This window comes from Pelobates fuscus, chromosome 5 (assembly GCF_036172605.1).
Source record: "Pelobates fuscus isolate aPelFus1 chromosome 5, aPelFus1.pri, whole genome shotgun sequence".
NCBI classification, from domain to species: domain Eukaryota; kingdom Metazoa; phylum Chordata; class Amphibia; order Anura; family Pelobatidae; genus Pelobates; species Pelobates fuscus.
The window spans coordinates 380,884,158-380,910,812 of NC_086321.1; the positions used below are offsets into that span (position 1 = coordinate 380,884,158).

General features: G+C 54.2%; 1 protein-coding gene across 1 annotated transcript; it reads right to left on the reverse strand.

Annotated features, from left to right (window-relative positions):
• Window positions 1-411: 411 nt before the first annotated feature.
• CHMP6 (charged multivesicular body protein 6) lies at window positions 412-25,916 on the reverse strand. The gene is made up of 8 exons (XM_063453437.1): window positions 25,767-25,916; window positions 16,880-16,989; window positions 13,655-13,742; window positions 3,681-3,767; window positions 2,303-2,368; window positions 2,111-2,191; window positions 1,702-1,756; window positions 412-1,624 (listed from the first exon to the last, which is right to left on the reverse strand). Exons 1-8 carry the CDS (start codon window positions 25,827-25,829, stop codon window positions 1,572-1,574), a joined length of 603 nt encoding a protein of 200 aa, XP_063309507.1. The 5' UTR covers window positions 25,830-25,916; the 3' UTR covers window positions 412-1,571.
• Window positions 25,917-26,655: the final 739 nt, after the last annotated feature.

Below are 26,655 nucleotides of genomic sequence, written 5' to 3' on the forward strand. Positions count from 1 at the left end.
AGACCATCCTTAATTTAACAAAAAAATATAAGTAACGCCACGGCAAGGGCATAAAATCCACAGAAATTTTCATCGGCACAAAACATGTCTATTCTTAGATTAGTTTTTTTACTCGATTTGGGGTTCATATGCTTGGTGACCTGTCTGCCACTCGGGTAAGTGAGACGTGTTCCCATTACCTTCATGTCATTTTGTTTAAGCTCAGACTTCCGATAGTGCCATTTTGGAGTTTAGCTGCCCCTGTTCCAAGTTTTTTTTTCATCCTTGATTTAAGTGAACGATATATTGATATTAGATGACCCCTACAGGTCAAGCTAGATATAGCAGGAGTGTACATAGACGAACGTTAAATGTGAAGTAATAAGACTTGTCTAATCAAGAGAATGTATCGAGCTCCCAATAAAGCACAACTTGGAGTTCCACATTTTGCCGATCTTTAAATAAACAAATACAAAGCCATTCTACACAGTAATAATTAGCAATGATCATTAAAGCAGATTTCACGTTAGCCCTTATAAGTGCTACGAAAATTAATACAATTTAATGACATCAATGTCCGCTAATTAACTGCAGGCTGAACTCGCTGAATATTATGTTCTGCAAATAAACATCTCACACACAAACCTGTTAACATGAGCTAGTGATATGTTTACTACACTCACAGGACAGGTCACTCATTTGTAGTAAATACTAACAAATTCGTAGAAATGTTTCCTAATTTTTTTATTTTTTATTTATCCAAATGACGTTTCAGTATTTAAAAGCGGTTTCATTTTACAGGTTTCCATGAGCAATACATGTACACTGTATATATACTTTGCCTGGTTAATCGTTTTATTTCTCAAAATAATTAAACACTGAATAGATCCCAGATCCTTTTAGGGCAGAGATTGCCCAAACTTAAATGTCCCCCAAACTCTTGAATAGCTACTATTCTAATGACGTAGTGCATGCCTTAAGGCAAGCAAGGCATCATGGGAATTTTAGTTCTACAAGAGCTTTCTGCAGGCTCAGCCCAGTGTTTTGAGCTTCACTCTCCAAGCTACAAATAAGTGTGACACAATTAAATATACTTCCAAAATATACAGCTGCAGGCAGAGCTATGGTTGTCCCATTTCAGATAAAGCGTAATGACCAGGTCCTGGGAGTGCCGTATTGCCAAGAGTTAATTTCTGACAGGCACTTCTCATGGGCCACAGCCTGTCTCTTGCAGAACTCACCCCAGACTATTGGAGAAAAAAAACAATTACTGCTTTAAAAAACACAATTTAACATTTTTTTTGCCTTTTTAATAGATTTGCTAGAAAACAAGTCTTGATTCACTATCATGTCCACGTCAAGTCCTTTCCTGCCAACAGGTGGTGACCCAGTGATATAGTGGTCATTTCAGTATCTGAACGAATAGGAGAGCCTCCCCCCTGTGAATGGACAGGACAGACGAATGGATGTGCGATAAATTCTCAGCCTGAGTGAACGATTCATCCCATTGGGGACATGTGGACTTGTCCTTTCATCTGACAGAGAGAGGTTTTCCTTTTGAAAATGATATCTTCCAGTAACTAGGAATACGGTTACGATGCAGCCACCAACTGCGGTTGGGGTTTGTTCTTGACGGACGGTTTCTCTGTAAGAAGACACAGGGCAAATTAAACAGGCAGGTTTGGGGGACTGGTATTTACAATATAATAACTCTTTCCTTACCTGGGGTAATGTCTGGAAGTGGCTCTGAACCGGCCTCTGGCAGTTCCAGGTCCTCCTGTAAAGAACAGATTAAATAAAATAAATAATTCGGACTGCACTATCTACATCCAGCGAGTGCTGAGCAGTTTGTCTCTCCCCATGTGAATACTTTAATGGGAAACTGCACCGAAAACTAACCTTCGCTTATTAGGGTTGGGACGGTATATTGCTTATCACTCACTAGATCCCTAAAAATGTTAACTCTCTCAATCTTATGTTTCGTAACTCTGCCTTTTCTACTGAATTTTCTTACTGGAAACAGAGAGCTCTCTCTCTCTCAAGATATTAATTTAAATTCAAGGTGGGACCCAGATCCCTGATGTGAACACCCAATAAACAATCAGTCTTGCTCCTTGCGGTTGTCCTTTACCTGACCCAAGGCTTCTAGTTCTTCCAGAATGGCCTCCTCATCCTCCTCGGTCAGAGTTCCTGATAGCAGCTCATCAATTTGCTAAAAAAAAAAAAATTATATATTTTTTTGTTTTATAACTACATCACATATTACAGAGCAGCGCGTTGATCAGAATTTGAAAAGATAGCAACATGTATTACAATGGCTTACCCGCTGGTACTCTATGCCTTCCTGGGTCTCATCCATGATTTTCTCCACCTCCTCTATCGACATCATCTGGAAGAAAAAACAAACATTCTGTTTAGCAGGGAACCATTAGGACTGTGATACAATTTGTGAGCGAGTTTCATGAACAGTGGCAGCAATACACCCTGGATGTGGCCCTATTCGCCCTCAGCATTTTTAAACGGTTTTATTATCTTTGACATGTAAAACACATTTCCCATAAGGAAATCGGATCGAGGAACAAATCCATTAAGAGTTAATTGTAAGGAGAGTAATTAAGATTGTGTTCCGATGGTTTTTACTTCTTAAAATCAGTCAGGCCGACTCAAATTCTATTTTATTACATATACTGGATCCTGTCAGTTTCTTTAAAGGACCAATATAGGCACACAGACCACTCCAGCTCAATGAAGTGGTCTGGGTGCCAGGTCCACCTAGTTTTAACCCGGCAGCTGTAAACATAGCAGTTTTAGAGAAACTGCTATGTTTTACTGAGGGTTAATCCAGCCTCTAGTAGATGTCTCACTGACAGCTGCTAGAGGCGCTTCCACGATTCTCACTGTGAAAATGAAAAAAAGGGGTTTTTAACCCCTTCTGCCCAGTGGGAGAGGGAGCCCTTAAAGTGGGGGGGGGGGGGACAGGACCTAATAACCCTATAGTGCCAGGAAAACGAGTTTACCTGGCACTATAGTGCTCCTTTAAGGAATTGCTCTTTCACGGCAATACCGCTTTTCAGTCTCATAAAGATCGAATGCTTGTGAAATACCCACATTGTCTGCATTTCAATCGATTTCCAATAGTGTCAAAAAATAGTAACTGCTTGGTCTTATGTCAAGGTCCAGGTTGACAAGAGGCAGAGTTTGCGCCAGGTTTTGTTAATTCTAACAGCTGTCGCTAGGAATTGGGCATATTCCAAGGAATTTAGAGAATTGGTCTTGTGGGATCCTCCATATACCATAGTGTTGTACTCCTGTGCAATCACACGAGTACAGAGTGATTCGGCTCCTGGTGGATGAAATGTCAGGAGTTGAGAGTCCATATACCTTCAACTGCCCCCAAGTCACTGCCCCCAAGTGGGGATGTAATTCCACAATCTAAAACTACGTAAGAGACCCCAGAAGGCGACAGAGACAAATTAACGTCACTTTACTTTGGATTATCGCCTGGTACCAGGACGAGCTTTGGACCCGGATTCAGTGTTTGGATTATTTCAGTGTTGCGACCAGACTGGAGGTTTGTAGAAATTAGTGCTTATACATTCTCCCCCGTTATATAGAGATTTCAAGTTATCTGCCCAAAACAAACTCATTCAATGCCAGCTGTCCTGTTGGTGACAAGGAGGGATCCCAACGGATAAACTCACCTCGTGCATCTTCTTCAAGCAGTCATTTCCCACTTTCAAACCCTCAATCACTTTCATCTCAATCTGGGCAAACTCAATATCTTCCACCTGTGAGACAAAAATCAAAGACTTCTCATTAACTTTATCCAAAATCATTGAGGAGACTAACAAGATAAAACATAACTAATGAGCTGCTAATCGAATGGTAGCGTTCACAGAGGAAATCGCAGCATTGAATAAAACATTGGATGTTAACGTCTGTTCAAATCATGCTTCATTCTCTTTTACATGTTTATTTAAGATTCAGTGAATGCAGTTCAGGCCTGGCACAGTCAGGGCACACACTGCATTAGAGAAAGATAAATATATAGTATTGGTTTCTCCTCCTCATTCCTGTGCCATTGATTATCTCTGCCTCCATGGGGATATAGCTCTATGCTGACTGACAGGCGTTAGTTATGTTATACGATTATACGAATGATCTGAGATAAAGCTAAATACAGCGATATGAATTTCTACATCTAACTTTAAGTTAATTTCACGCAAACAAATATTTGTTAAATACAGGTATAAGTGAAGGTGGTATAAAATATCTTGGGGCGTGACATTTCCCTTTAGAAAGGTGCCCACCTATTTTCCTTCAGTTAATGCATCGGGCGTTAAAAAAAACAACCTGAATGGTACTGCTGCACTTAGAACCTGCACCTGATTTTTTTTTTTTAGGCAACGCCATGATGGGGGGACACACTAAGGGACAGGGATGGCAGGGGAGAGGTACACCAAGGGACAGGGATGGCAGGGGAGAGGTACACCAAGGGACAGGGATGGCAGGGGAGAGGTACACCAAGGGACAGGGATGGCAGGGGAGAGGTACACCAAGGGACAGGGATGGCAGGGGAGAGGTACACCAAGGGACAGGGATGGCAGGGGAGAGGTACACCAAGGGACAGGGATGGCAGGGGAGAGGTACACCAAGGGACAGGGATGGCAGGGGAGAGGTACACCAAGGGACAGGGATGGCAGGGGAGAGGTACACCAAGGGACAGGGATGGCAGGGGAGAGGTACACCAAGGGACAGGGATGGCAGGGGAGAGGTACACCAAGGGACAGGGATGGCAGGGGAGAGGTACACCAAGGGACAGGGATGGCAGGGGAGAGGTACACCAAGGGACAGGGATGGCAGGGGAGAGGTACACCAAGGGACAGGGATGGCAGGGGAGAGGTACACCAAGGGACAGGGATGGCAGGGGAGAGGTACACCAAGGGACAGGGATGGCAGGGGAGAGGTACACCAAGGGACAGGGATGGCAGGGGAGAGGTACACCAAGGGACAGGGATGGCAGGGGAGAGGTACACCAAGGGACAGGGATGGCAGGGGAGAGGTACACCAAGGGACAGGGATGGCAGGGGAGAGGTACACCAAGGGACAGGGATGGCAGGGGAGAGGTACACCAAGGGACAGGGATGGCAGGGGAGAGGTACACCAAGGGACAGGGATGGCAGGGGAGAGGTACACCAAGGGACAGGGATGGCAGGGGAGAGGTACACCAAGGGACAGGGATGGCAGGGGAGAGGTACACCAAGGGACAGGGATGGCAGGGGAGAGGTACACCAAGGGACAGGGATGACAGGGGAGAGGTACACCAAGGGACAGGGATGGCAGGGGAGAGGTACACCAAGGGACAGGGATGGCAGGGGAGAGGTACACCAAGGGACAGGGATGGCAGGGGAGAGGTACACCAAGGGACAGGGATGGCAGGGGAGAGGTACACCAAGGGACAGGGATGGCAGGGGAGAGGTACACCAAGGGACAGGGATGGCAGGGGAGAGGTACACCAAGGGACAGGGATGGCAGGGGAGAGGTACGCCAAGAGACAGGGATGGCAGGGGAGAGGTACACCAACGACATGGATGGCAGGGGAGAGGTACACTAAGGGACAGGGATGAGAGGGGTACACTAAGGGACAGGGATGGGAGGGGAGAGGTACACCAAGAGACAGGGATGGGGGGGAAGAGGTACACCAAGAGACAGGGATGGGAGGGGAGAGGTACACCAAGGGACAGGGATGGCAGGGGAGAGGTACACCAAGGGACAGGGATGGCAGGGGAGAGGTACACCAAGGGACAGGGATGGCAGGGGAGAGGTACACCAAGGGACAGGGATGACAGGGGAGAGGTACACCAAGGGACAGGGATGGCAGGGGAGAGGTACACCAAGGGACAGGGATGGCAGGGGAGAGGTACACCAAGGGACAGGGATGGCAGGGGAGAGGTACACCAAGGGACAGGGATGGCAGGGGAGAGGTACACCAAGGGACAGGGATGGCAGGGGAGAGGTACACCAAGGGACAGGGATGGCAGGGGAGAGGTACACCAAGGGACAGGGATGGCAGGGGAGAGGTACGCCAAGAGACAGGGATGGCAGGGGAGAGGTACACCAACGACATGGATGGCAGGGGAGAGGTACACTAAGGGACAGGGATGAGAGGGGTACACTAAGGGACAGGGATGGGAGGGGAGAGGTACACCAAGAGACAGGGATGGGGGGGAAGAGGTACACCAAGAGACAGGGATGGGAGGGGAGAGGTACACCAAGGGACAGGGATGGCAGGGGAGAGGTACACCAAGGGACAGGGATGGCAGGGGTGAGGTACACCAAGGGACAGGGATGGCAGGGGTGAGGTACACCAAGGGACAGGGATGGCAGGGGTGAGGTACACCAAGGGAGAGGGATGGCAGGGGTGAGGTACACCAAGGGACAGGGATGGCAGGGGTGAGGTACACCAAGGGACAGGGATGGCAGGGGTGAGGTACACCAAGGGACAGGGATGGCAGGGGAGAGGTAAACCAAGGGACAGGGATGGCAGGGGAGAGTTACACCAAGGGACAGGGATGGCAGGGGAGAGTTACACCAAGGGACAGGGATGGCAGGGGAGAGGTACACCAAGGGACAGGGATGGCAGGGGAGAGGTACACCAAGAGACAGGGATGGGAGGGGAGAGGTACACCAAGAGACAGGGATGGGAGGGGAGAGGTACACCAAGAGACAGGGATGGGAGGGGAGAGGTACACCAAGAGACAGGAATGGGAGGGGAGAGGTACACCAAGGGACAGGGATGGCAGGGGAGAGGTACACCAAGGGACAGGGATGGCAGGGGAGAGGTAAACTAAGGGACAGGGATGGCAGGGGAGAGGTACACCAAGAGACAGGGATGGGAGGGGAGAGGTACACCAAGAGACAGGGATGGGAGGGGAGAGGTACACCAAGAGACAGGGATGGGAGGGGAGAGGTACACCAAGAGACAGGGATGGGAGGGGAGAGGTACACCAAGAGACAGGGATGGGAGGGGAGAGGTACAACAAGGGACAGGGATGGCAGGGGAGAGGTACACCAAGGGACAGGGATGGCAGGGGAGAGGTACACCAAGGGACAGGGATGGCAGGGGAGAGGTACACCAAGGGACAGGGATGGCAGGGGAGAGGGACACCAAGGGACAGGGATGGCAGGGGAGAGGGACACCAAGGGACAGGGATGGCAGGGGAGAGGTACACCAAGGGACAGGGATGGCAGGGGAGAGGTACACCAAGGGACAGGGATGGCAGGGGAGAGGTACACCAAGGGACAGGGATGGCAGGGGAGAGGTACACCAAGGGACAGGGATGGCAGAGGAGAGGTACACCAAGGGACAGGGATGGCAGGGGAGAGGTACACCAAGGGACAGGGATGGCAGGGGAGAGGTACACCAAGGGACAGGGATGGCAGGGGAGAGGTACACCAAGAGACAGGGATGGCAGGGGAGAGGTACACCAAGGGACATGGATGGCAGGGGAGAGGTACACTAAGGGACAGGGATGAGAGGGGTACACTAAGGGACATGGATGGGAGGGGAGAGGTACACCAAGAGACGGGGATGGGAGGGGAGAGGTACACCAAGAGACGGGGATGGGAGGGGAGAGGTACACCAAGAGACAGGGATGGGAGGAGAGAGGTACACTAAGGGACAGGGATGGGAGAGGTACACTAAGGGACAGGGATGGGAGAGGTACACTAAGGGACAGGGATGGGAGGGGAGAGGTACACCAAGGGACATGGATGGCAGGGGAGAGGTACACTAAGGGACAGGGATGAGAGGGGTACACTAAGGGACAGGGATGAGAGGGGTACACTAAGGGACAGGGATGGGAGGGGAGAGGTACACCAAGAGACAGGGATGGGAGGGGAGAGGTACACCAAGAGACAGGGACGGCAGGGGAGAGGTACACCAAGAGACAGGGATGGGATGGGAGAGGTACACCAAGAGACAGGGATGGGATGGGAGAGGTACACTAAGGGACAGGGGTGGGAGAGGTACACTAAGGGACAGGGATGGGAGAGGTACACTAAGGGACAGGGATGGGAGAGGTACACTAAGGGACAGGGATGGGAGAGGTACACTAAGGGACAGGGATGGGAGAGGTACACTAAGGGACAGGGATGGGAGAGGTACACTAAGGGACAGGGATGGGAGAGGTACACTAAGGGACAGGGATGGGAGAGGTACACTAAGGGACAGGGATGGGAGAGGTACACTAAGGGACAGGGATGGGAGAGGTACACTAAGGGACAGGGATGGGAGAGATACACTAAGGGACAGGGATGGCAGGGGAGAGGTACACTAAGGGACAGGGATGGGAGGGGAGAGGTACACTAAGGGACAGGGGTGGGAGGGGAGAGGTACACTAAGGGACAGGGATGGGAGAGGTACACTAAGGGACAGGGATGAGAGGGGTACACTAAGGGACAGGGATGGGAGGGGAGAGGTACACCAAGAGACAGGGATGGGAGGGGAGAGGTACACCAAGAGACAGGGATGGCAGGGGAGAGGTACACCAAGAGACAGGGATGGCAGGGGAGAGGTACACCAAGAGACAGGGATGGCAGGGGAGAGGTACACTAAGGGACAGGGATGGGAGAGATACACTAAGGGACAGGGATGGGAGAGGTACACTAAGGGACAGGGATGGGAGAGGTACACTAAGGGACAGGGATGGCAGGGGTACACTAAGGGACAGGGATGGCAGGGGAGAGGTACACTAAGGGACAGGGATGGGAGAGGTACACTAAGGGACAGGGATGGGAGAGGTACACTAAGGGACAGGGATGGGAGAGGTACACTAAGGGACAGGGATGGGAGAGGTACACCAAGGGACAGGGATGGGAGAGGTACACCAAGGGACAGGGATGGGAGAGGTACACCAAGGGACAGGGATGGGAGGGGAGAGGTACACCAAGAGACAGGGATGGGAGAGGTACACCAAGAGACAGGGATGGGAGGGGAGAGGTACACTGAGGTAGAGGGATGGGAGAGGTACACTGAGGGACAGGGATGGGAGAGGTACACTGAGGGAGAGGCATGGGAGAGGTACACTGAGGGACAGGCATGGGAGAGGTACACTGAGGGACAGGCATGGGAGAGGTACACTGAGGGACAGGGATGGGAGAGGTACACTGAGGGACAGGGATGGGAGAGGTACACTGAGGGACAGGGATGGGAGAGGTACACTGAGGGACAGGGATGGGAGAGGTACACTGAGGGACAGGGATGGGAGAGGTACACTGAGGGACAGGGATGGGAGAGGTACACTGAGGGACAGGGATGGGAGAGGTACACTAAGGGACAGGGATGGGAGAGGTACACTAAGGGACAGGGATGGGAGAGGTACACCGAGGGACAGGGATGGGAGAGGTACACTAAGGGACAGGGATGGGGGAGGTACACTAAGGGACAGGGATGGGAGAGGTACACTAAGGGACAGGGATGGCAGGGGAGAGGTACACCAAGGGACAGGGATGGCAGGGGAGAGGTACACCAAGGGACAGGGATGGCAGGGGTGAGGTACACCAAGGGACAGGGATGGCAGGGGAAAGGTACACTAAGGGACAGGGATGGCAGGGGAGAGGTACACTAAGGGACAGGGATGGCAGGGGAGAGGTACACTAAGGGACAGGGATGGGAGAGGTACACTAAGGGACAGGGATGGGAGAGGTACACTAAGGGACAGGGATGGGAGAGGTACACTAAGGGACAGGGATGGGAGAGGTACACCAAGGGACAGGGATGGGAGAGGTACACCAAGGGACAGGGATGGGAGAGGTACACCAAGGGACAGGGATGGGAGGGGAGAGGTACACCAAGAGACAGGGATGGGAGGGGAGAGGTACACCAAGAGACAGGGATGGGAGGGGAGAGGTACACTGAGGTAGAGGGATGGGAGAGGTACACTGAGGGAGAGGCATGGGAGAGGTACACTGAGGGACAGGCATGGGAGAGGTACACTGAGGGACAGGCATGGGAGAGGTACACTGAGGGACAGGGATGGGAGAGGTACACCGAGGGACAGGGATGGGAGAGGTACACTGAGGGACAGGGATGGGAGAGGTACACTGAGGGACAGGGATGGGAGAGGTACACTGAGGGACAGGGATGGGAGAGGTACACTGAGGGACAGGGATGGGAGAGGTACACTAAGGGACAGGGATGGGAGAGGTACACTAAGGGACAGGGATGGGAGAGGTACACTAAGGGACAGGGATGGGAGAGGTACACTAAGGGACAGGGATGGCAGGGGTACACCGAGGGACAGGGATGGGAGAGGTACACTAAGGGACAGGGATGGGGGAGGTACACTAAGGGACAGGGATGGGAGAGGTACACTAAGGGACAGGGATGGCAGGGGAGAGGTACACCAAGGGACAGGGATGGCAGGGGTGAGGTACACCAAGGGACAGGGATGGCAGGGGTGAGGTACACCAAGGGACAGGGATGGCAGGGGAAAGGTACACCAAGGGACAGGGATGGGAGAGGTACACTAAGGGACAGGGATGGGAGAGGTACACCGAGGGACAGGGATGGGAGAGGTACACCGAGGGACAGGGATGGGAGAGGTACACCGAGGGACAGGGATGGGAGAGGTACACTGAGGGACAGGGATGGGAGAGGTACACTAAGGGACAGGGATGGGAGAGGTACACTAAGGGACAGGGATGGGAGAGGTACACCAAGGGACAGGGATGGGAGGGGAGAGGTACACCAAGAGACAGGGATGGCAGGGGAGAGGTACACCAAGAGACAGGGATGGCAGGGGAAAGGTACACCGAGGGACAGGGATGGGAGAGGTACACTGAGGGACAGGGATGGGAGAGGTACACTGAGGGACAGGGATGGGAGAGGTACACTGAGGGACAGGGATGGGAGAGGTACACTGAGGGACAGGGATGGGAGAGGTACACTGAGGGACAGGGATGGGAGAGGTACACTGAGGGACAGGGATGGGAGAGGTACACTAAGGGACAGGGATGGGAGAGGTACACTAAGGGACAGGGATGGGAGAGGTACACTAAGGGACAGGGATGGGAGAGGTACACCAAGGGACAGGGATGGGAGAGGTACACCAAGGGACAGGGATGGGAGAGGTACACTAAGGGACAGGGATGGGAGAGGTACACCAAGGGACAGGGATGGCAGGGGAGAGGTACACCAAGAGACAGGGATGGGAGGGGAGAGGTACACTGAGGTACAGGGATGGGAGAGGTACACTGAGGTACAGGGATCGGAGAGGTACACTGAGGGACAGGGATGGGAGAGGTACACTGAGGGACAGGGATGGGAGAGGTACACTGAGGGACAGGGATGGGAGAGGTACACTAAGGGACAGGGATGGGAGAGGTACACTAAGGGACAGGGATGGGAGAGGTACACTAAGGGACAGGGATGGGAGAGGTACACTAAGGGACAGGGATGGGAGAGGTACACCAAGGGACAGGGATGGCAGGGGAGAGGTACACCAAGAGACAGGGATGGGAGGGGAGAGGTACACTGAGGTACAGGGATGGGAGAGGTACACTGAGGGACAGGGATGGGAGAGGTACACTGAGGGACAGGGATGGGAGAGGTACACTGAGGGACAGGGATGGGAGAGGTACACTAAGGGACAGGGATGGGAGAGGTACACTAAGGGACAGGGATGGGAGAGGTACACTAAGGGACAGGGATGGGAGAGGTACACTAAGGGACAGGGATGGGAGAGGTACACTAAGGGACAGGGATGGGAGAGGTACACTAAGGGACAGGGATGGGAGAGGTACACTAAGGGACAGGGATGGGAGAGGTACACTGAGGGACAGGGATGGGAGAGGTACACTAAGGGACAGGGATGGGAGAGGTACACTAAGGGACAGGGATGGGAGAGGTACACTAAGGGACAGGGATGGGAGAGGTACACTAAGGGACAGGGATGGGAGAGGTACACTAAGGGACAGGGATGGGAGAGGTACACTAAGGGACAGGGATGGGAGAGGTACACTAAGGGACAGGGATGGGAGAGGTACACTAAGGGACAGGGATGGGAGAGGTACACTAAATGTAGAAATTGTTTATTTTTTCAAAATGGTAAATGTACAGAATATCGGTAAGCTATCGGCCTGAAAGTTCACAGACTCAGAATCGATATCGGCTCTAAAAAAAAAAAATCAATATCGCTCGATCCCTAGTTTTTAGCTTTATTTTTACAGGAGGCTTAAATGTCCAAAAGTAATTCATATTTTTCCTGATCCTACCGACTGAGATTCCTGTTCCTTGATTGGTCGTCTATTCCAACCAGAGAAGGAGAGGGGATTACTATAGCCCTTCGCGGGCCTCAAGGCGCTGATTTATTTACCTCTTGTGAGTGCAATCATTAGTCACTTGATTCACTTTATTTTGCAATACATCACTATGTATGCGGTTCCAGTTCTTTTTATACTGTATCCATATTTGTGTATACATATAACCAATTCTCAGAGTTAGGAAGTGTAGATGTGCTACTAGAGCCATCTGAATGTGTGTTTCATTGTAGTTTATCAACTCTTCAAGAAACACAGAGAATTTCACACAGGCAGCAACAGATGAGCCGATACAGCAAAAGGCTACTCTACATCCTTAGTGCATTATGGCACATTATCTACAGAACTGACCATTACAGTCTGTATGTTAGAGAATCACATCCTGCTAGTTAATGTCACTTGGAATACCTGCCCTGGATATAGGAACCTACATGTTGGTAAATAAAGGATGATTTCATATCAACCTGGAATGAGTTGTAGAAAAATGAAGGAAATCCAAAACCACAAACAGCACAGGATTAAGAAAAGATTATAATTATTTACAAAGCTCCAACAAATTCCGCAGCGCGGTACAATAGAAGGACTAGCAAACTAGTAGGTCCAACAAGCTCTACATACAGAAATAGAAAGAGGAAAGGGCCCTGCTCAATAGCGCTTACTTTTTAAGGGAAGTAGGGTGAAATGTAAGGGTAAGATGAGGGTAAGATGTCTTGTCAAGTATGTCTTGAAATGTGCAGGAGAGCAGGTGGGTTAGTGAGGTGTTAACAGTTTCATTGACATGCCTTTTTTTCAGAAGTGAGTTGTCAGTGATTTTTCACAGAATGGAAACTGGGTGAGAGACGAACGGAGAGTTTAATAGGAATGGGGCTGTCCTAGAGGAGTCTTGAAGGAGAGCGAAAGACGTAAGAATACGAACATAGTGTAGGGACATGGATGGACAGTTGTGTATTAGTGAGTTGGGAGATCTCGCTGCTGCATGCATTATAGATTGTAGCACGGTGAGCTGGGGCTGTGTAAGACTAATGAGAAGCGGAATGCAATAGTTGGGACAGGAGATGATTGTGGCATGGATGGAGAGTTGTGTATTAGTGAGTTGGGGGATCTGGCTGCTGCATGCATTATAGATTGTAGCACGGTGGTCTGGGTAAGACTGTGTAAGACTAATGAGAAGCGGAATGCGATGGACAGGAGATGATTGTGGCATGGATAAGGTGAGTTAGGGCTGGATGGAAGCTGTGGGAACTGACTGGATGTGAGGAGAAGACTAGAAATAATTATATTGAAGTTAAACACGGATATAATCTGGACCAGGAATGGCTTTCCTGACTGCACAGCACAGCACACCATTACATACCATTTTCTCCAGGTTGCTGATCTGATTGTCGGTCTTATCCAGAAGCTGATCCTGATATCGCTTCTTCTTCAGCAACAGCTTTGCTTTCCTGGAGGAAAAGGACAATCAGGACTTCATCGCTAGACACAATTACTGCACAACATGCACCCGTGAGTAAATATGGATACCAAGCAAACTGGGCAGAGTACAGCAACACCAACAGTTAGAAATGTAACCCTAATCTGTTCGATATCCCAGCCAGGTTTATAACACCAAGCAAACTGGGCCGAGTACAGCTACACCAACAGTTAGAAATGTAACACTAATCTGTGCGTTATCCCAGCCAGGTTTATTACACCAAGCAAACTGGGCTGAGTACAGCTACACAGACAGTTAGAAATGTAACCCTAATCTGTGCGTTATACCAGCCAGGTTTATAACACCAAGCAAACTGGGCCGAGTACAGCTACACCGACAGTTAGAAATTTAACCCTAATCTGTGCGATATCCCAGCCAGGTTTATAACACCAAGCAAACTGGGCCGAGTACAGCTACACCGACAGTTAGAAATGTAACACTAATCTGTGCGTTATCCCAGCCAGGTTTATTACACCAAGCAAACTAGGCCGAGTACAGCTACACCGACAGTTAGAAATGTAACCCTAATCTGTGCGATATCCCAGCCAGGTTTATAACACCAAGCAAACTGGGCCGAGTACAGCTACACCGACAGTTAGAAATGTAACACTAATCTGTGCGATATCCCAGCCAGGTTTATTACACCAAGCAAACTAGGCCGAGTACAGCTACACCGACAGTTAGAAATGTAACCCTAATCTGTGCGATATCCCAGCCAGGTTTATTACACCAAGCAAACTGGGCCGAGTACAGCTACACCGACAGTTAGAAATGTAACCCTAATCTGTGCGATATCCCAGCCAGGTTTATAACACCAAGCAAACTGGGCCGAGTACAGCTACACCGACAGTTAGAAATGTAACACTAATCTGTGCGTTATCCCAGCCAGGTTTATTACACCAAGCAAACTGGGCCGAGTACAGCTACACCGACAGTTAGAAATGTAACACTAATCTGTGCGTTATCCCAGCCAGGTTTATTACACCAAGCAAACTGGGCCGAGTACAGCTACACGACAGTTAGAAATGCAACCCTAATCTGTGCGTTATCCCAGCCAGGTTTATTACACCAAGCAAACTGGGCCGAGTACAGCTACACCGACAGTTAGAAATGTAACCCTAATCTGTGCGATATCCCAGCCAGGTTTATTACACCAAACAAACTGGGCCGAGTACAGCTACACCGACAGTTAGAAATGTAACACTAATCTGTGCGTTATCCCAGCCAGGTTTATTACACCAAGCAAACTGGGCCGAGTACAGCTACAACCAACAGTTAGAAATGTAACACTAATCTGTGCGTTATACCAGCCAGGTTTATTACCCCAAGCAAACTGGGCTGAGTACAGCTACACAGACAGTTAGAAATGTAACCCTAATCTGTGCGTTATACCAGCCAGGTTTATAACACCAAGCAAACTGGGCCGAGTACAGCTACACCGACAGTTAGAAATTTAACCCTAATCTGTGCGATATCCCAGCCAGGTTTATAACACCAAGCAAACTGGGCCGAGTACAGCTACACCGACAGTTAGAAATGTAACACTAATCTGTGCGTTATCCCAGCCAGGTTTATTACACCAAGCAAACTAGGCCGAGTACAGCTACACCGACAGTTAGAAATGTAACCCTAATCTGTGCGATATCCCAGCCAGGTTTATTACACCAAGCAAACTGGGCCGAGTACAGCTACACCGACAGTTAGAAATGTAACCCTAATCTGTGCGATATCCCAGCCAGGTTTATAACACCAAGCAAACTGGGCCGAGTACAGCTACACCGACAGTTAGAAATGTAACCCTAATCTGTGCGTTATCCCAGCCAGGTTTATTACACCAAGCAAACTGGGCCGAGTACAGCTACAACCAACAGTTAGAAATGTAACACTAATCTGTGCGTTATACCAGCCAGGTTTATTACACCAAGCAAACTGGGCTGAGTACAGCTACACAGACAGTTAGAAATGTAACCCTAATCTGTGCGTTATACCAGCCAGGTTTATAACACCAAGCAAACTGGGCCGAGTACAGCTACACCGACAGTTAGAAATTTAACCCTAATCTGTGCGATATCCCAGCCAGGTTTATAACACCAAGCAAACTGGGCCGAGTACAGCTACACCGACAGTTAGAAATGTAACACTAATCTGTGCGTTATCCCAGCCAGGTTTATAACACCAAGCAAACCGGGCAGAGAACAGCTACACCAACAGTTAGAAATGTAACACTAATCTGTGCGTTATACCAGCCAGGTTTAGAACACCAAGCAAACCGGGCAGAGTACAGCTACACCGACAGTTAGAAATGTAACCCTAATCTGTGCGTTATCCCAGCCAGGTTTATTACACCAAGCAAACTGGGCCGAGTACAGCTACACCGACAGTTAGAAATGTAACCCTAATCTGTGCGTTATACCAGCCAGGTTTATAACACCAAACAAACTGAGCCGAGTACAGCTACACCGACAGTTAGAAATGTAACCCTAATCTGTGCGTTATCCCAGCCAGGTTTATTACACCAAGCAAACTGGGCCGAGTACAGCTACACCGACAGTTAGAAATGTAACCCTAATCTGTGCGTTATCCCAGCCAGGTTTATTACACCAAGCAAACTGAGCCGAGTACAGCTACACCAACAGTTAGAAATGTAACCCTAATCTGTGCGTTATCCCAGCCAGGTTTATTACACCAAGCAAACTGAGCCGAGTACAGCTACACAGACCGTTAGAAATGTCACACTAATCTGTGCGTTATCCCAGCCAGGTTTATAACACCAAGCAAACTGAGCCGAGTACAGGAAACAGCTACACAGACAGTTAGAAATGTAACACTAATCTGTGGGTATTAACCGCTTGGTGTATTAAACCTGGTTGTGATAACAAATATTATTCAGAAGTCCAACACAATATATGAAGGAAACAATTTCCAACGAAAATACATGAAAACAGGGCAATAAAGGCTGAGATTACGTTGCATGCATCACGTTCCGTATTGTGGGTTCGTTTCGGATATCCTGTGATTATTAGCTACGGCTCACTTTGCTTTTCCAAGGCTCAGACACTGGGATAAATGAACACATGTGGATTTAGTCAGCTCCAATGAACAACTTACTCTTTTTTCCCATCATGCAGCAGCTGCCTCGCTATCCCCCTCTCTCGCTCCAGCTGTAGTGTGATCCTTTTCTGATACTGTTTGAGCTTGTCTCTCTGCTGCTTCAGTTGCTGTAGAATAGAGAAAGAATATGCATTGAGATCCTGGTTTGTAGCAGGGTCTGGAGAGATTCTATTCACATAGCTTGTGACAAAGAGAGGCTACTAAAGACATAATGAATCTCATACCCACAACGCCTCACACTGCTTCCCTGACGCTTTTCTCCCCTTTATTGATAAAGGTCACTTTTACGTTTTTCTATACCATTACAGGGTATGCTCAAGCCAATTCATCTTCCATAATGTATCTCAATAAGCTGGTAGGGGTGCAGTGGGCGTTCATTTAACCCTGCAAATGTAAAATGCTGCAGTTTGTGGATGCTGCAAAGTTTACATGGAAAGGTTAAAACCATTCACACTGGCAGCCACTAGAGGGGCTCCCAGGTTAACCTCTGGAGGTTTAATTCCACCTTTGTCCACATCATTCTGTGAAAATGTATTATCTGTTTTCAGCATTCTGGTGATAGAAAGCCAATAGAGTCACGCCTCATCCACAAACGGTTACTCCAACCTAAACTTTAGGTTGGAGTAACCCTTTAGAACCCTCGTCTGACATTTCACCCTTAAAGGCACCACAACAACTTTAGCTTAAAGGGACACTATAGTCACCAGAACAGCTACTGTTTATTGAAATTGTTCTGGTGAGTAGAAACATTACCTTCAGGCTTTTTGCTGTAAGCACTGTCCTTTCAGAGAAAATGCAGTGTTTACATTACAGCCTAGTGATAACTTCACTGGCCACTCCTTAGATGGCTGCTAGAGGTGCTTCCTGGGGCAGTGCTGCACAGTGTGACTGACATTCAGTATCTCCTCCCTCTGCATGCAGGCACTGAACTTTCCTCATAGAGATACATTGATTGAATTCATCTCTATGAGGAGATGCTGATTGGCCAGGGCTGTGTTTGAATCATGCTGGCTCTGCCCCTGATCTGCCTCCTTGACAGTCTCAGACAATCCTATGGGGAAGCATTGTGATAGGCTTAGAACAACACTTCTGATGATGTCAGCAGACAGCTTGCAGGTCTGAGGTAGACAGGGGCAGAACCTTCAGGCTTGAATACAAGTAAGATTTTGCTATATTTAGGGAGGCAAGAGGGGACCAGGGGGGGCTAGATGGTGGCTTTAACACTATAGGGTCAGAAATACATGTTTGTGTTCCTGGCCCTATAGTGCTCCTTTAACCCCTTAAGGACCAAACTTGTGGAATAAAAGGGAATCATGACATGTCACACGTCATGTGTCCTTAAGGGGTTAATGAAGTATTTTTGGTGTATAGATCAGGCCCCTGCAGTCTCACTGCTCAATTCTCAGCCATTTGAGTTAATCACTTTGTTTATGCAGCCTTTGTCACACCTCCCTGCATTTGATTTACACAGCCTTCCTAAACACTTCCTGTAAAGAGAGACAATGTTTAAACTTCCTTTAATTTTTGCACAGTCTGTTTCATTTTGAATTTCTTATGTCCTGCTGTGTTAATAGCCAGCTAGATCCTGCAGGGGCCTCGTGTGTGATTAAAGTTCATTTAAAGTGCAGTGTGTTAAACTTCTGTTTGAAAGTGAAACCTTTTTTTCATGCAGGCTGTATCAGTCACAGGGGAGGTAAGGCTAGGGTTGCATAAACAGAAACAGTGATTTAACTACTAAATAGCAGAAAATTGGGCAGTGAGGCTGCAGGTGCGTGATCGATTCTATACTATATCTAAAACTGCTTTATTAAGCTAAAGTTGTTTGGATACCTTTAGTGTCCCTTTGAAGAATTACCTAATGTTCGTTTAAAATAAGTAAAATTATGCAATGGCACTGCTAGCTTGCTTATCTACAAACTTTGTATAACTAGGTGATATCTAGAGCAATGGAATAGAAGGTTCTGTCTGATTGCATCCCCTTTAGAATACGGAATTCAGTTCTGCTCTTTGTAAATCTGAATTTACTTTGAAAGCGCACACTTTGGTGATAAATACGGTCTGCATTATGCAGGAAGAGCCTCTGTGGGGCAGTGTTCTAAACGTGGAAAAGTTGCCATGGAAACCAATGAAATATTCCTACTTTGCTTCATTTTTAGAATACAAGAATCAAATGTTACCAGAACAACGAGTGTCACTAAAACGTACAAAGTACCACAATTTAGTAAAGTTTGTTTAAACACAAAGAATGTCTTCAATGAGGTCTGTTTAATGCTGCATTCATTGTATCCCTGCAGGGAATTCGCACGCTCAGTCTTAGGGTGCTTTGTCGGTTACATGAAATGCTCTGGTGGTGATGTCATACCCCTCGCAATATCACATTATCAGGTGAATTGACTAGGATATAAAGACTAGCAGCTCAAGTGGGTCCCTGAATAGCAATTACTTTTAAAGAAGCCATGTTTTTCTTTGGGACGACATATGAACTACATTTCCCATAATTCTCTGTAAGTCACAGGCTTGCAAGGCATTATGGCAGGTTAAATCCCAAATACCTGGAAAGCCGCAGTTCAACTTCCCTGTCTCATGCAATACACACAACCAAATCCTGGATCCAAATTAAATGGGTCACCTGGTCATTGCACCTGTAATTACATTTAATACTTAGCCGGCCTGTTACAGGTAAAGCACCGTACATTGCAGGGACTGGAAAAGGAATCTGTAAGGGGTTTCTACTGCACAGTACTGACCCTGGTGTAGTGGGGTAACACCATTATATCAGTGTAGATACGGGCTGCATTTTCAGGCAGCATGATTACCAGCTAATCCCTTGTAACCTCTAACTCGGACACGGAGCGGCGTTACAACCACTGGAGATCACACTGTAAATACTGATATACACGTCTTCAATGAGAACATCGGTGTAAAATAAACAGCTGATAACAGGGGTCACGTTTTCTAACAATATAGAAAAGGGGGGCAGGTTATAGAGGGCTACAACATCTTAATCGGACTTAATTTCGTTTTCTACTGTTTCCACTGAATTAGTTTTGGATTCCTTCATTAGGGGAGGGGGAGGGCTATATAATGAAGGCTGGGTATAAGAATTCCTCACCTTGTTAAAGTATAACACATCTTTTACGAAGTGCTAACATTGACTGCGATGGAATTTCATTGCCATTCCAACGCAATCAGAACATACAAATTAAGTAGGGGCTATACTATGGTAATATGATAATGCTCAAGGTTGACAAAAGGTGGAGCTTTCCCTGGTTGTAGCCACTGGGGGATAGCTTTAGGTAATTATATCAACCCCCTACTGTAACCACAGGCCCCCACAACACAACCAGTGATGTCGCCTTTGGGGTTCTTTGCTAATTATTTATAGACCCCTGAAGGTGACAGAGCTGCTTTAAGTAACACACATCATCCCACTCTTAACCAGCTAGTTATTAAGGTGCCTAAAATGCGTCTCTTGTGTAGTACGTGGTTTTATAAATAGAATACCCTCCTCCCTAGTCTGACTACCAGCAGGCCGACTATTCAAAGTACAAACTGAGCCTGTCTCAATTCGGCAAGGTGGGGTCAGGGGATGCTGGCGGGGGTGCTAAGGCGGGGTCGGCCGACGCTGGCGGGGGAGCTAAGGCGGGGGTGCTAAGGCCGACGCTGGCGGGGGAGCTAAGGCGGGGGTGCTAAGGCCGACGCTGGCGGGGGGGTGCTAAGGCGGGGTCGGCCGACGCTGGCGGGGGGGTGCTAAGGCGGGGTCGGCCGACGCTGGCGGGGGGGGTGCTAAGGCGGGGTCGGCCGACGCTGGCGGGGGGGTGCTAAGGCGGGGTCGGCCGACGCTGGCGGGGGGGTGCTAAGGCGGGGTCGGCCGACGCTGGCGGGGGGGTGCTAAGGCGGGGTCGGCCGACGCTGGCGGGGGGGTGCTAAGGCGGGGTCGGCCGACGCTGGCGGGGGGGTGCTAAGGCGGGGTCGGCCGACGCTGGCGGGGGGGTGCTAAGGCGGGGTCGGCCGACGCTGGCGGGGGGTTGCTAAGGCGGGGTCGGCCGGCGCTGGCGGGGGGAGCAAAGGGGGGGTTGCTAAGGCGGGGTCGGCCGGCGCTGGCGGGGGGAGCAAAGGGGGGGGTTGCTAAGGCGGGGTCGGCCGGCGCTGGCGGGGGGAGCAAAGGGGGGGGTTGCTAAGGCGGGGTCGGCCGGCGCTGGCGGGGGGAGCAAAGGGGGGGTTGCTAAGGCGGGGTCGGCCGGCGCTGGCGGGGGGAGCAAAGGCGGGGTCGGCCGGCGCTGGCGGTGGGAGCAAAGGCGGGGTCGGCCGGCGCTGGCGGGGGGAGCAAAGGCGGGGTCGGCCGGCGCTGGCGGGGGTTGCTAAGGCGGGGTCGGCCGGCGCTGGCGGGGGTTGCTAAGGCGGGGTCGGCCGGCGCTGGCGGGGGTTGCTAAGGCGGGGTCGGCCGGCGCTGGCGGGGGTTGCTAAGGCGGGGTCGGCCGGCGCTGGCGGGGGGAGCAAAGGGGGGGTTGCTAAGGCGGGGTCGGCCGGCGCTGGCGGGGGGAGCAAAGGGGGGGTTGCTAAGGCGGGGTCGGCCGGCGCTGGCGGGGGGAGCAAAGGGGGGGTTGCTAAGGTGGGGTCGGCCGGCGCTGGCGGGGGGAGCAAAGGCGGGGTCGGCCGGCGCTGGCGGGGGGAGCAAAGGCGGGGTCGGCCGGCGCTGGCGGGGGTTGCTAAGGCGGGGTCGGCCGGCGCTGGCGGGGGTTGCTAAGGCGGGGTCGGCCGGCGCTGGCGGGGGTTGCTAAGGCGGGGTCGGCCGGCGCTGGCGGGGGTTGCTAAGGCGGGGTCGGCCGGCGCTGGCGGGGATTGCCAAGGCGGGGTCGGCCGGCGCTGGCGGGGGTTGCCAAGGCGGGGTCGGCCGGCGCTGGCGGGGGTTGCCAAGGCGGGGTCGGCCGGCGCTGGCGGGGGTTGCCAAGGCGGGGTCGGCCGGCGCTGGCGGGGGTTGCTAAGGCGGGGTCGGCCGGCGCTGGCGGGGGGAGCAAAGGGGGGGTTGCTAAGGCGGGGTCGGCCGGCGCTGGCGGGGGGAGCAAAGGGGGGGTTGCTAAGGCGGGGTCGGCCGGCGCTGGCGGGGGGAGCAAAGGCGGGGTCGGCCGGCGCTGGCGGGGGGAGCAAAGGCGGGGTCGGCCGGCGCTGGCGGGGGTTGCTAAGGCGGGGTCGGCCGGCGCTGGCTGCCAAGGCGGGGTCGGCCGGCGCTGGTTGCCAAGGCGGGGTCGGCCGGCGCTGGTTGCCAAGGCGGGGTCGGCCGGCGCTGGTTGCCAAGGCGGGGTCGGCCGGCGCTGGTTGCCAAGGCGGGGTCGGCCGGCGCTGGTTGCCAAGGCGGGGTCGGCCGGCGCTGGTTGCCAAGGCGGGGTCGGCCGGCGCTGGTTGCCAAGGCGGGGTCGGCCGGCGCTGGTTGCCAAGGCGGGGTCGGCCGGCGCTGGTTGCCAAGGCGGGGTCGGCCGGCGCTGGTTGCCAAGGCGGGGTCGGCCGGCGCTGGTTGCCAAGGCGGGGTCGGCCGGCGCTGGTTGCCAAGGCGGGGTCGGCCGGCGCTGGTTGCCAAGGCGGGGTCGGCCGGCGCTGGTTGCCAAGGCGGGGTCGGCCGGCGCTGGTTGCCAAGGCGGGGTCGGCCGGCGCTGGTTGCCAAGGCGGGGTCGGCCGGCGCTGGTTGCCAAGGCGGGGTCGGCCGGCGCTGGTTGCCAAGGCGGGGTCGGCCGGCGCTGGTTGCCAAGGCGGGGTCGGCCGGCGCTGGTTGCCAAGGCGGGGTCGGCCGGCGCTGGTTGCCAAGGCGGGGTCGGCCGGCGCTGGTTGCCAAGGCGGGGTCGGCCGGCGCTGGTTGCCAAGGCGGGGTCGGCCGGCGCTGGTTGCCAAGGCGGGGTCGGCCGGCGCTGGTTGCCAAGGCGGGGTCGGCCGGCGCTGGTTGCCAAGGCGGGGTCGGCCGGCGCTGGTTGCCAAGGCGGGGTCGGCCGGCGCTGGTTGCCAAGGCGGGGTCGGCCGGCGCTGGTTGCCAAGGCGGGGTCGGCCGGCGCTGGTTGCCAAGGCGGGGTCGGCCGGCGCTGGTTGCCAAGGCGGGGTCGGCCGGCGCTGGTTGCCAAGGCGGGGTCGGCCGGCGCTGGTTGCCAAGGCGGGGTCGGCCGGCGCTGGTTGCCAAGGCGGGGTCGGCCGGCGCTGGTTGCCAAGGCGGGGTCGGCCGGCGCTGGTTGCCAAGGCGGGGTCGGCCGGCGCTGGTTGCCAAGGCGGGGTCGGCCGGCGCTGGTTGCCAAGGCGGGGTCGGCCGGCGCTGGTTGCCAAGGCGGGGTCGGCCGGCGCTGGTTGCCAAGGCTGGGTCGGCCGGCGCTGGTTGCCAAGGCGGGGTCGGCCGGCGCTGGTTGCCAAGGCGGGGTCGGCCGGCGCTGGTTGCCAAGGCGGGGTCGGCCGACGCTGGTTGCCAAGGCGGGGTCGGCCGACGCTGGTTGCCAAGGCGGGGTCGGCCGACGCTGGTTGCCAAGGCGGGGTCGGCCGACGCTGGCGGGGGGTGCTAAGGCGGGGTCGGCCGACGCTGGCGGGGGGTGCTAAGGCGGGGTCGGCCGACGCTGGCGGGGGGTGCTAAGGCGGGGTCGGCCGACGCTGGCGGGGGGTGCTAAGGCGGGGTCGGCCGACGCTGGCGGGGGGTGCTAAGGCGGGGTCGGCCGACGCTGGCGGGGGGTGCTAAGGCGGGGTCGGCCGACGCTGGCGGGGGGGTGCTAAGGCGGGGTCGGCCGACGCTGGCGGGGGGGGTGCTAAGGCGGGGTCGGCCGACGCTGGCGGGGGGGTGCTAAGGCGGGGTCGGCCGACGCTGGCGGGGGGGTGCCAAGGCGGGGTCGGCCGGCGCTGGTTGCCAAGGCGGGGTCGGCCGGCGCTGGTTGCCAAGGCGGGGTCGGCCGGCGCTGGTTGCCAAGGCTGGGTCGGCCGGCGCTGGTTGCCAAGGCGGGGTCGGCCGGCGCTGGTTGCCAAGGCGGGGTCGGCCGGCGCTGGTTGCCAAGGCGGGGTCGGCCGACGCTGGTTGCCAAGGCGGGGTCGGCCGACGCTGGTTGCCAAGGCGGGGTCGGCCGACGCTGGTTGCCAAGGCGGGGTCGGCCGACGCTGGTTGCCAAGGCGGGGTCGGCCGACGCTGGCGGGGGGTGCTAAGGCGGGGTCGGCCGACGCTGGCGGGGGGTGCTAAGGCGGGGTCGGCCGACGCTGGCGGGGGGTGCTAAGGCGGGGTCGGCCGACGCTGGCGGGGGGTGCTAAGGCGGGGTCGGCCGACGCTGGCGGGGGGTGCTAAGGCGGGGTCGGCCGACGCTGGCGGGGGGTGCTAAGGCGGGGTCGGCCGACGCTGGCGGGGGGTGCTAAGGCGGGGTCGGCCGACGCTGGCGGGGGATGCTAAGGCGGGGTCGGCCGACGCTGGCGGGGGGTGCTAAGGCGGGGTCGGCCGACGCTGGCGGGGGGTGCTAAGGCGGGGTCGGCCGACGCTGGCGGGGGGTGCTAAGGCGGGGTCGGCCGACGCTGGCGGGGGGTGCTAAGGCGGGGTCGGCCGACGCTGGGAGCTAAGGCGGGGTCGGCCGGCGCTGGCGGGGGGAGCTAAGGCAGGGTCGGCCGACGCTGGCGGGTGGAGCTAAGGCGGGGTCGGCCGGCGCTGGCAGGGGGGGAGCTAAGGCGGGCTCGGCCGACGCTGGCGGGGGGAGCTAAGGCGGGGTCGGCCGACGCTGGGAGCTAAGACGGGGTCGGCCGACGCTGGGAGCTAAGACGGGGTCGGCCGGCGCTGGGAGCTAAGACGGGGTCGGCCGGCGCTGGGAGCTAAGACGGGGTCGGCCGGCGCTGGGAGCTAAGACGGGGTCGGCCGGCGCTGGAAGCTAAGACGGGGTCGGCCGGCGCTGGGAGCTAAGACGGGGTCGGCCGGCGCTGGGAGCTAAGACGGGGTCGGCCGGCGCTGGGAGCTAAGACGGGGTCGGCCGGCGCTGGGAGCTAAGACGGGGTCGGCCGGCGCTGGGAGCTAAGACGGGGTCGGCCGGCGCTGGGAGCTAAGACGGGGTCGGCCGGCGCTGGGAGCTAAGACGGGGTCGGCCGGCGCTGGCGGGGGGAGTTGTTGGGGGTTATTAAAGTGGGCTCAGGCGGTGCTGACAGGTCAGGAGGTGTTGCCACCAGGGGTGGGTGTGGCTCGGTTAGGGGTCTCGGTGACCCGGTTCTGGGTGGGGGCGATCTCGGTGACCCGATTCTGGGTTGGGGCGATCTCGGTGACCCGGTTCTGGGTTGGGGCGGTACCAGTGTCCCGGTTCTGGGTTGGGGCGGTACCAGTGACCCGGTTCTGGGGGCGGTATCAGTGACCCGGTTCTGGGGGCGGTATCAGTGACCCGGTTCTGGGGGCGGTATCAGTGACCCGGTTCTGGGGGCGGTATCAGTGACCCGGTTCTGGGGGCGGTATCAGTGACCCGGTTCTGGGGGCGGTATCAGTGACCCGGTTCTGGGGGCGGTATCAGTGACCCGGTTCTGGGGGCGGTATCAGTGACCCGGTTCTGGGGGCGGTATCAGTGACCCGGTTCTGGGGGCGGTATCGGTGACCCGGTTCTGGGGGCGGTACCGGTGACCCGGTTCTGGGGGCGGTATCAGTGACCCGGTTCTGGGGGCGGTATCAGTGACCCGGTTCTGGGGGCGGTATCAGTGACCCGGTTCTGGGGGCGGTATCAGTGACCCGGTTCTGGGGGCGGTATCAGTGACCCGGTTCTGGGGGCGGTATCGGTGACCCGGTTCTGGGGGCGGTACCGGTGACCCGGTTCTGGGTGGGGCAGGGCGGTACCGGTGACCCGGTTCTGGGTGGGGCAGGGCGGTACCAGGGACCAGGTTCTGGGGGCGGTACCGGTGACCCGGTTCGGTTTACCAGCACAGCTTTGTCCTGCTCGGTGACCCGGCTCCGTCTCTTTCGGCCGAACAGATTCCCCATGTCGGTGAGTGTCCGCCGGCCTCCCGCATCCCCTCCCTCCCGCGGCCTCCACGCTGGGCTCGGCCCGGAACTACCGGCTTATGGACGGCGGCCGAGAGCAGCCAAGCCGGGGAGTGACGTCAGCAACGGGGCATGACGGGAAGTGTAGTCCGGGGCCAACAAACCCCACCCTCAGCCATTCCCAGCCACTGGCAGAGCATGTCGGGATATGTAGTGACAGAGCAGAGCATGTCGGGATATGTAGTTCAGACGTCCAGCCACATTAATACAATATTCTGCTCTGTGGCCAGAATAAACATTTATCTCATTAATTCGCAGCTTAGTGAATAACCACAAGATCCACTCACTGAGAGAGAATTCACCTCAAAATATCTGGAAATTCCCCCTAATCTCACACCTTAGTAAATAACCTGAGTGACAGTCAATCAAATCCCCAGATTCCCAAACCCCCCCCCCGCGATAGTCACAGTTTGTAATAAACCCCCCAGCGATAGTCACAGTTTGTAATAAACCCCCCAGCGATAGTCACAGTTTGTAATAAACCCCCCGCGATAGTCACAGTTTGTAATAAACCCCCCGCAATAGTCACAGTTTGTAATAAACCCCCCGCGGTAGTCACAGTTTGTAATAAACCCCCCGCAATAGTCACAGTTTGTAATAAACCCCCCGCAATAGTCACAGTTTGTAATAAATCCCCAGCGATAGTCACAGTATGTAATAAATCCCCAGCGATAGTCACAGTATGTAATAAACCCCCAGCGATAGTCACAGTATGTAATAAACCCCCCGCGATAGTCACAGTATGTAATAAATCCCCAGCGATAGT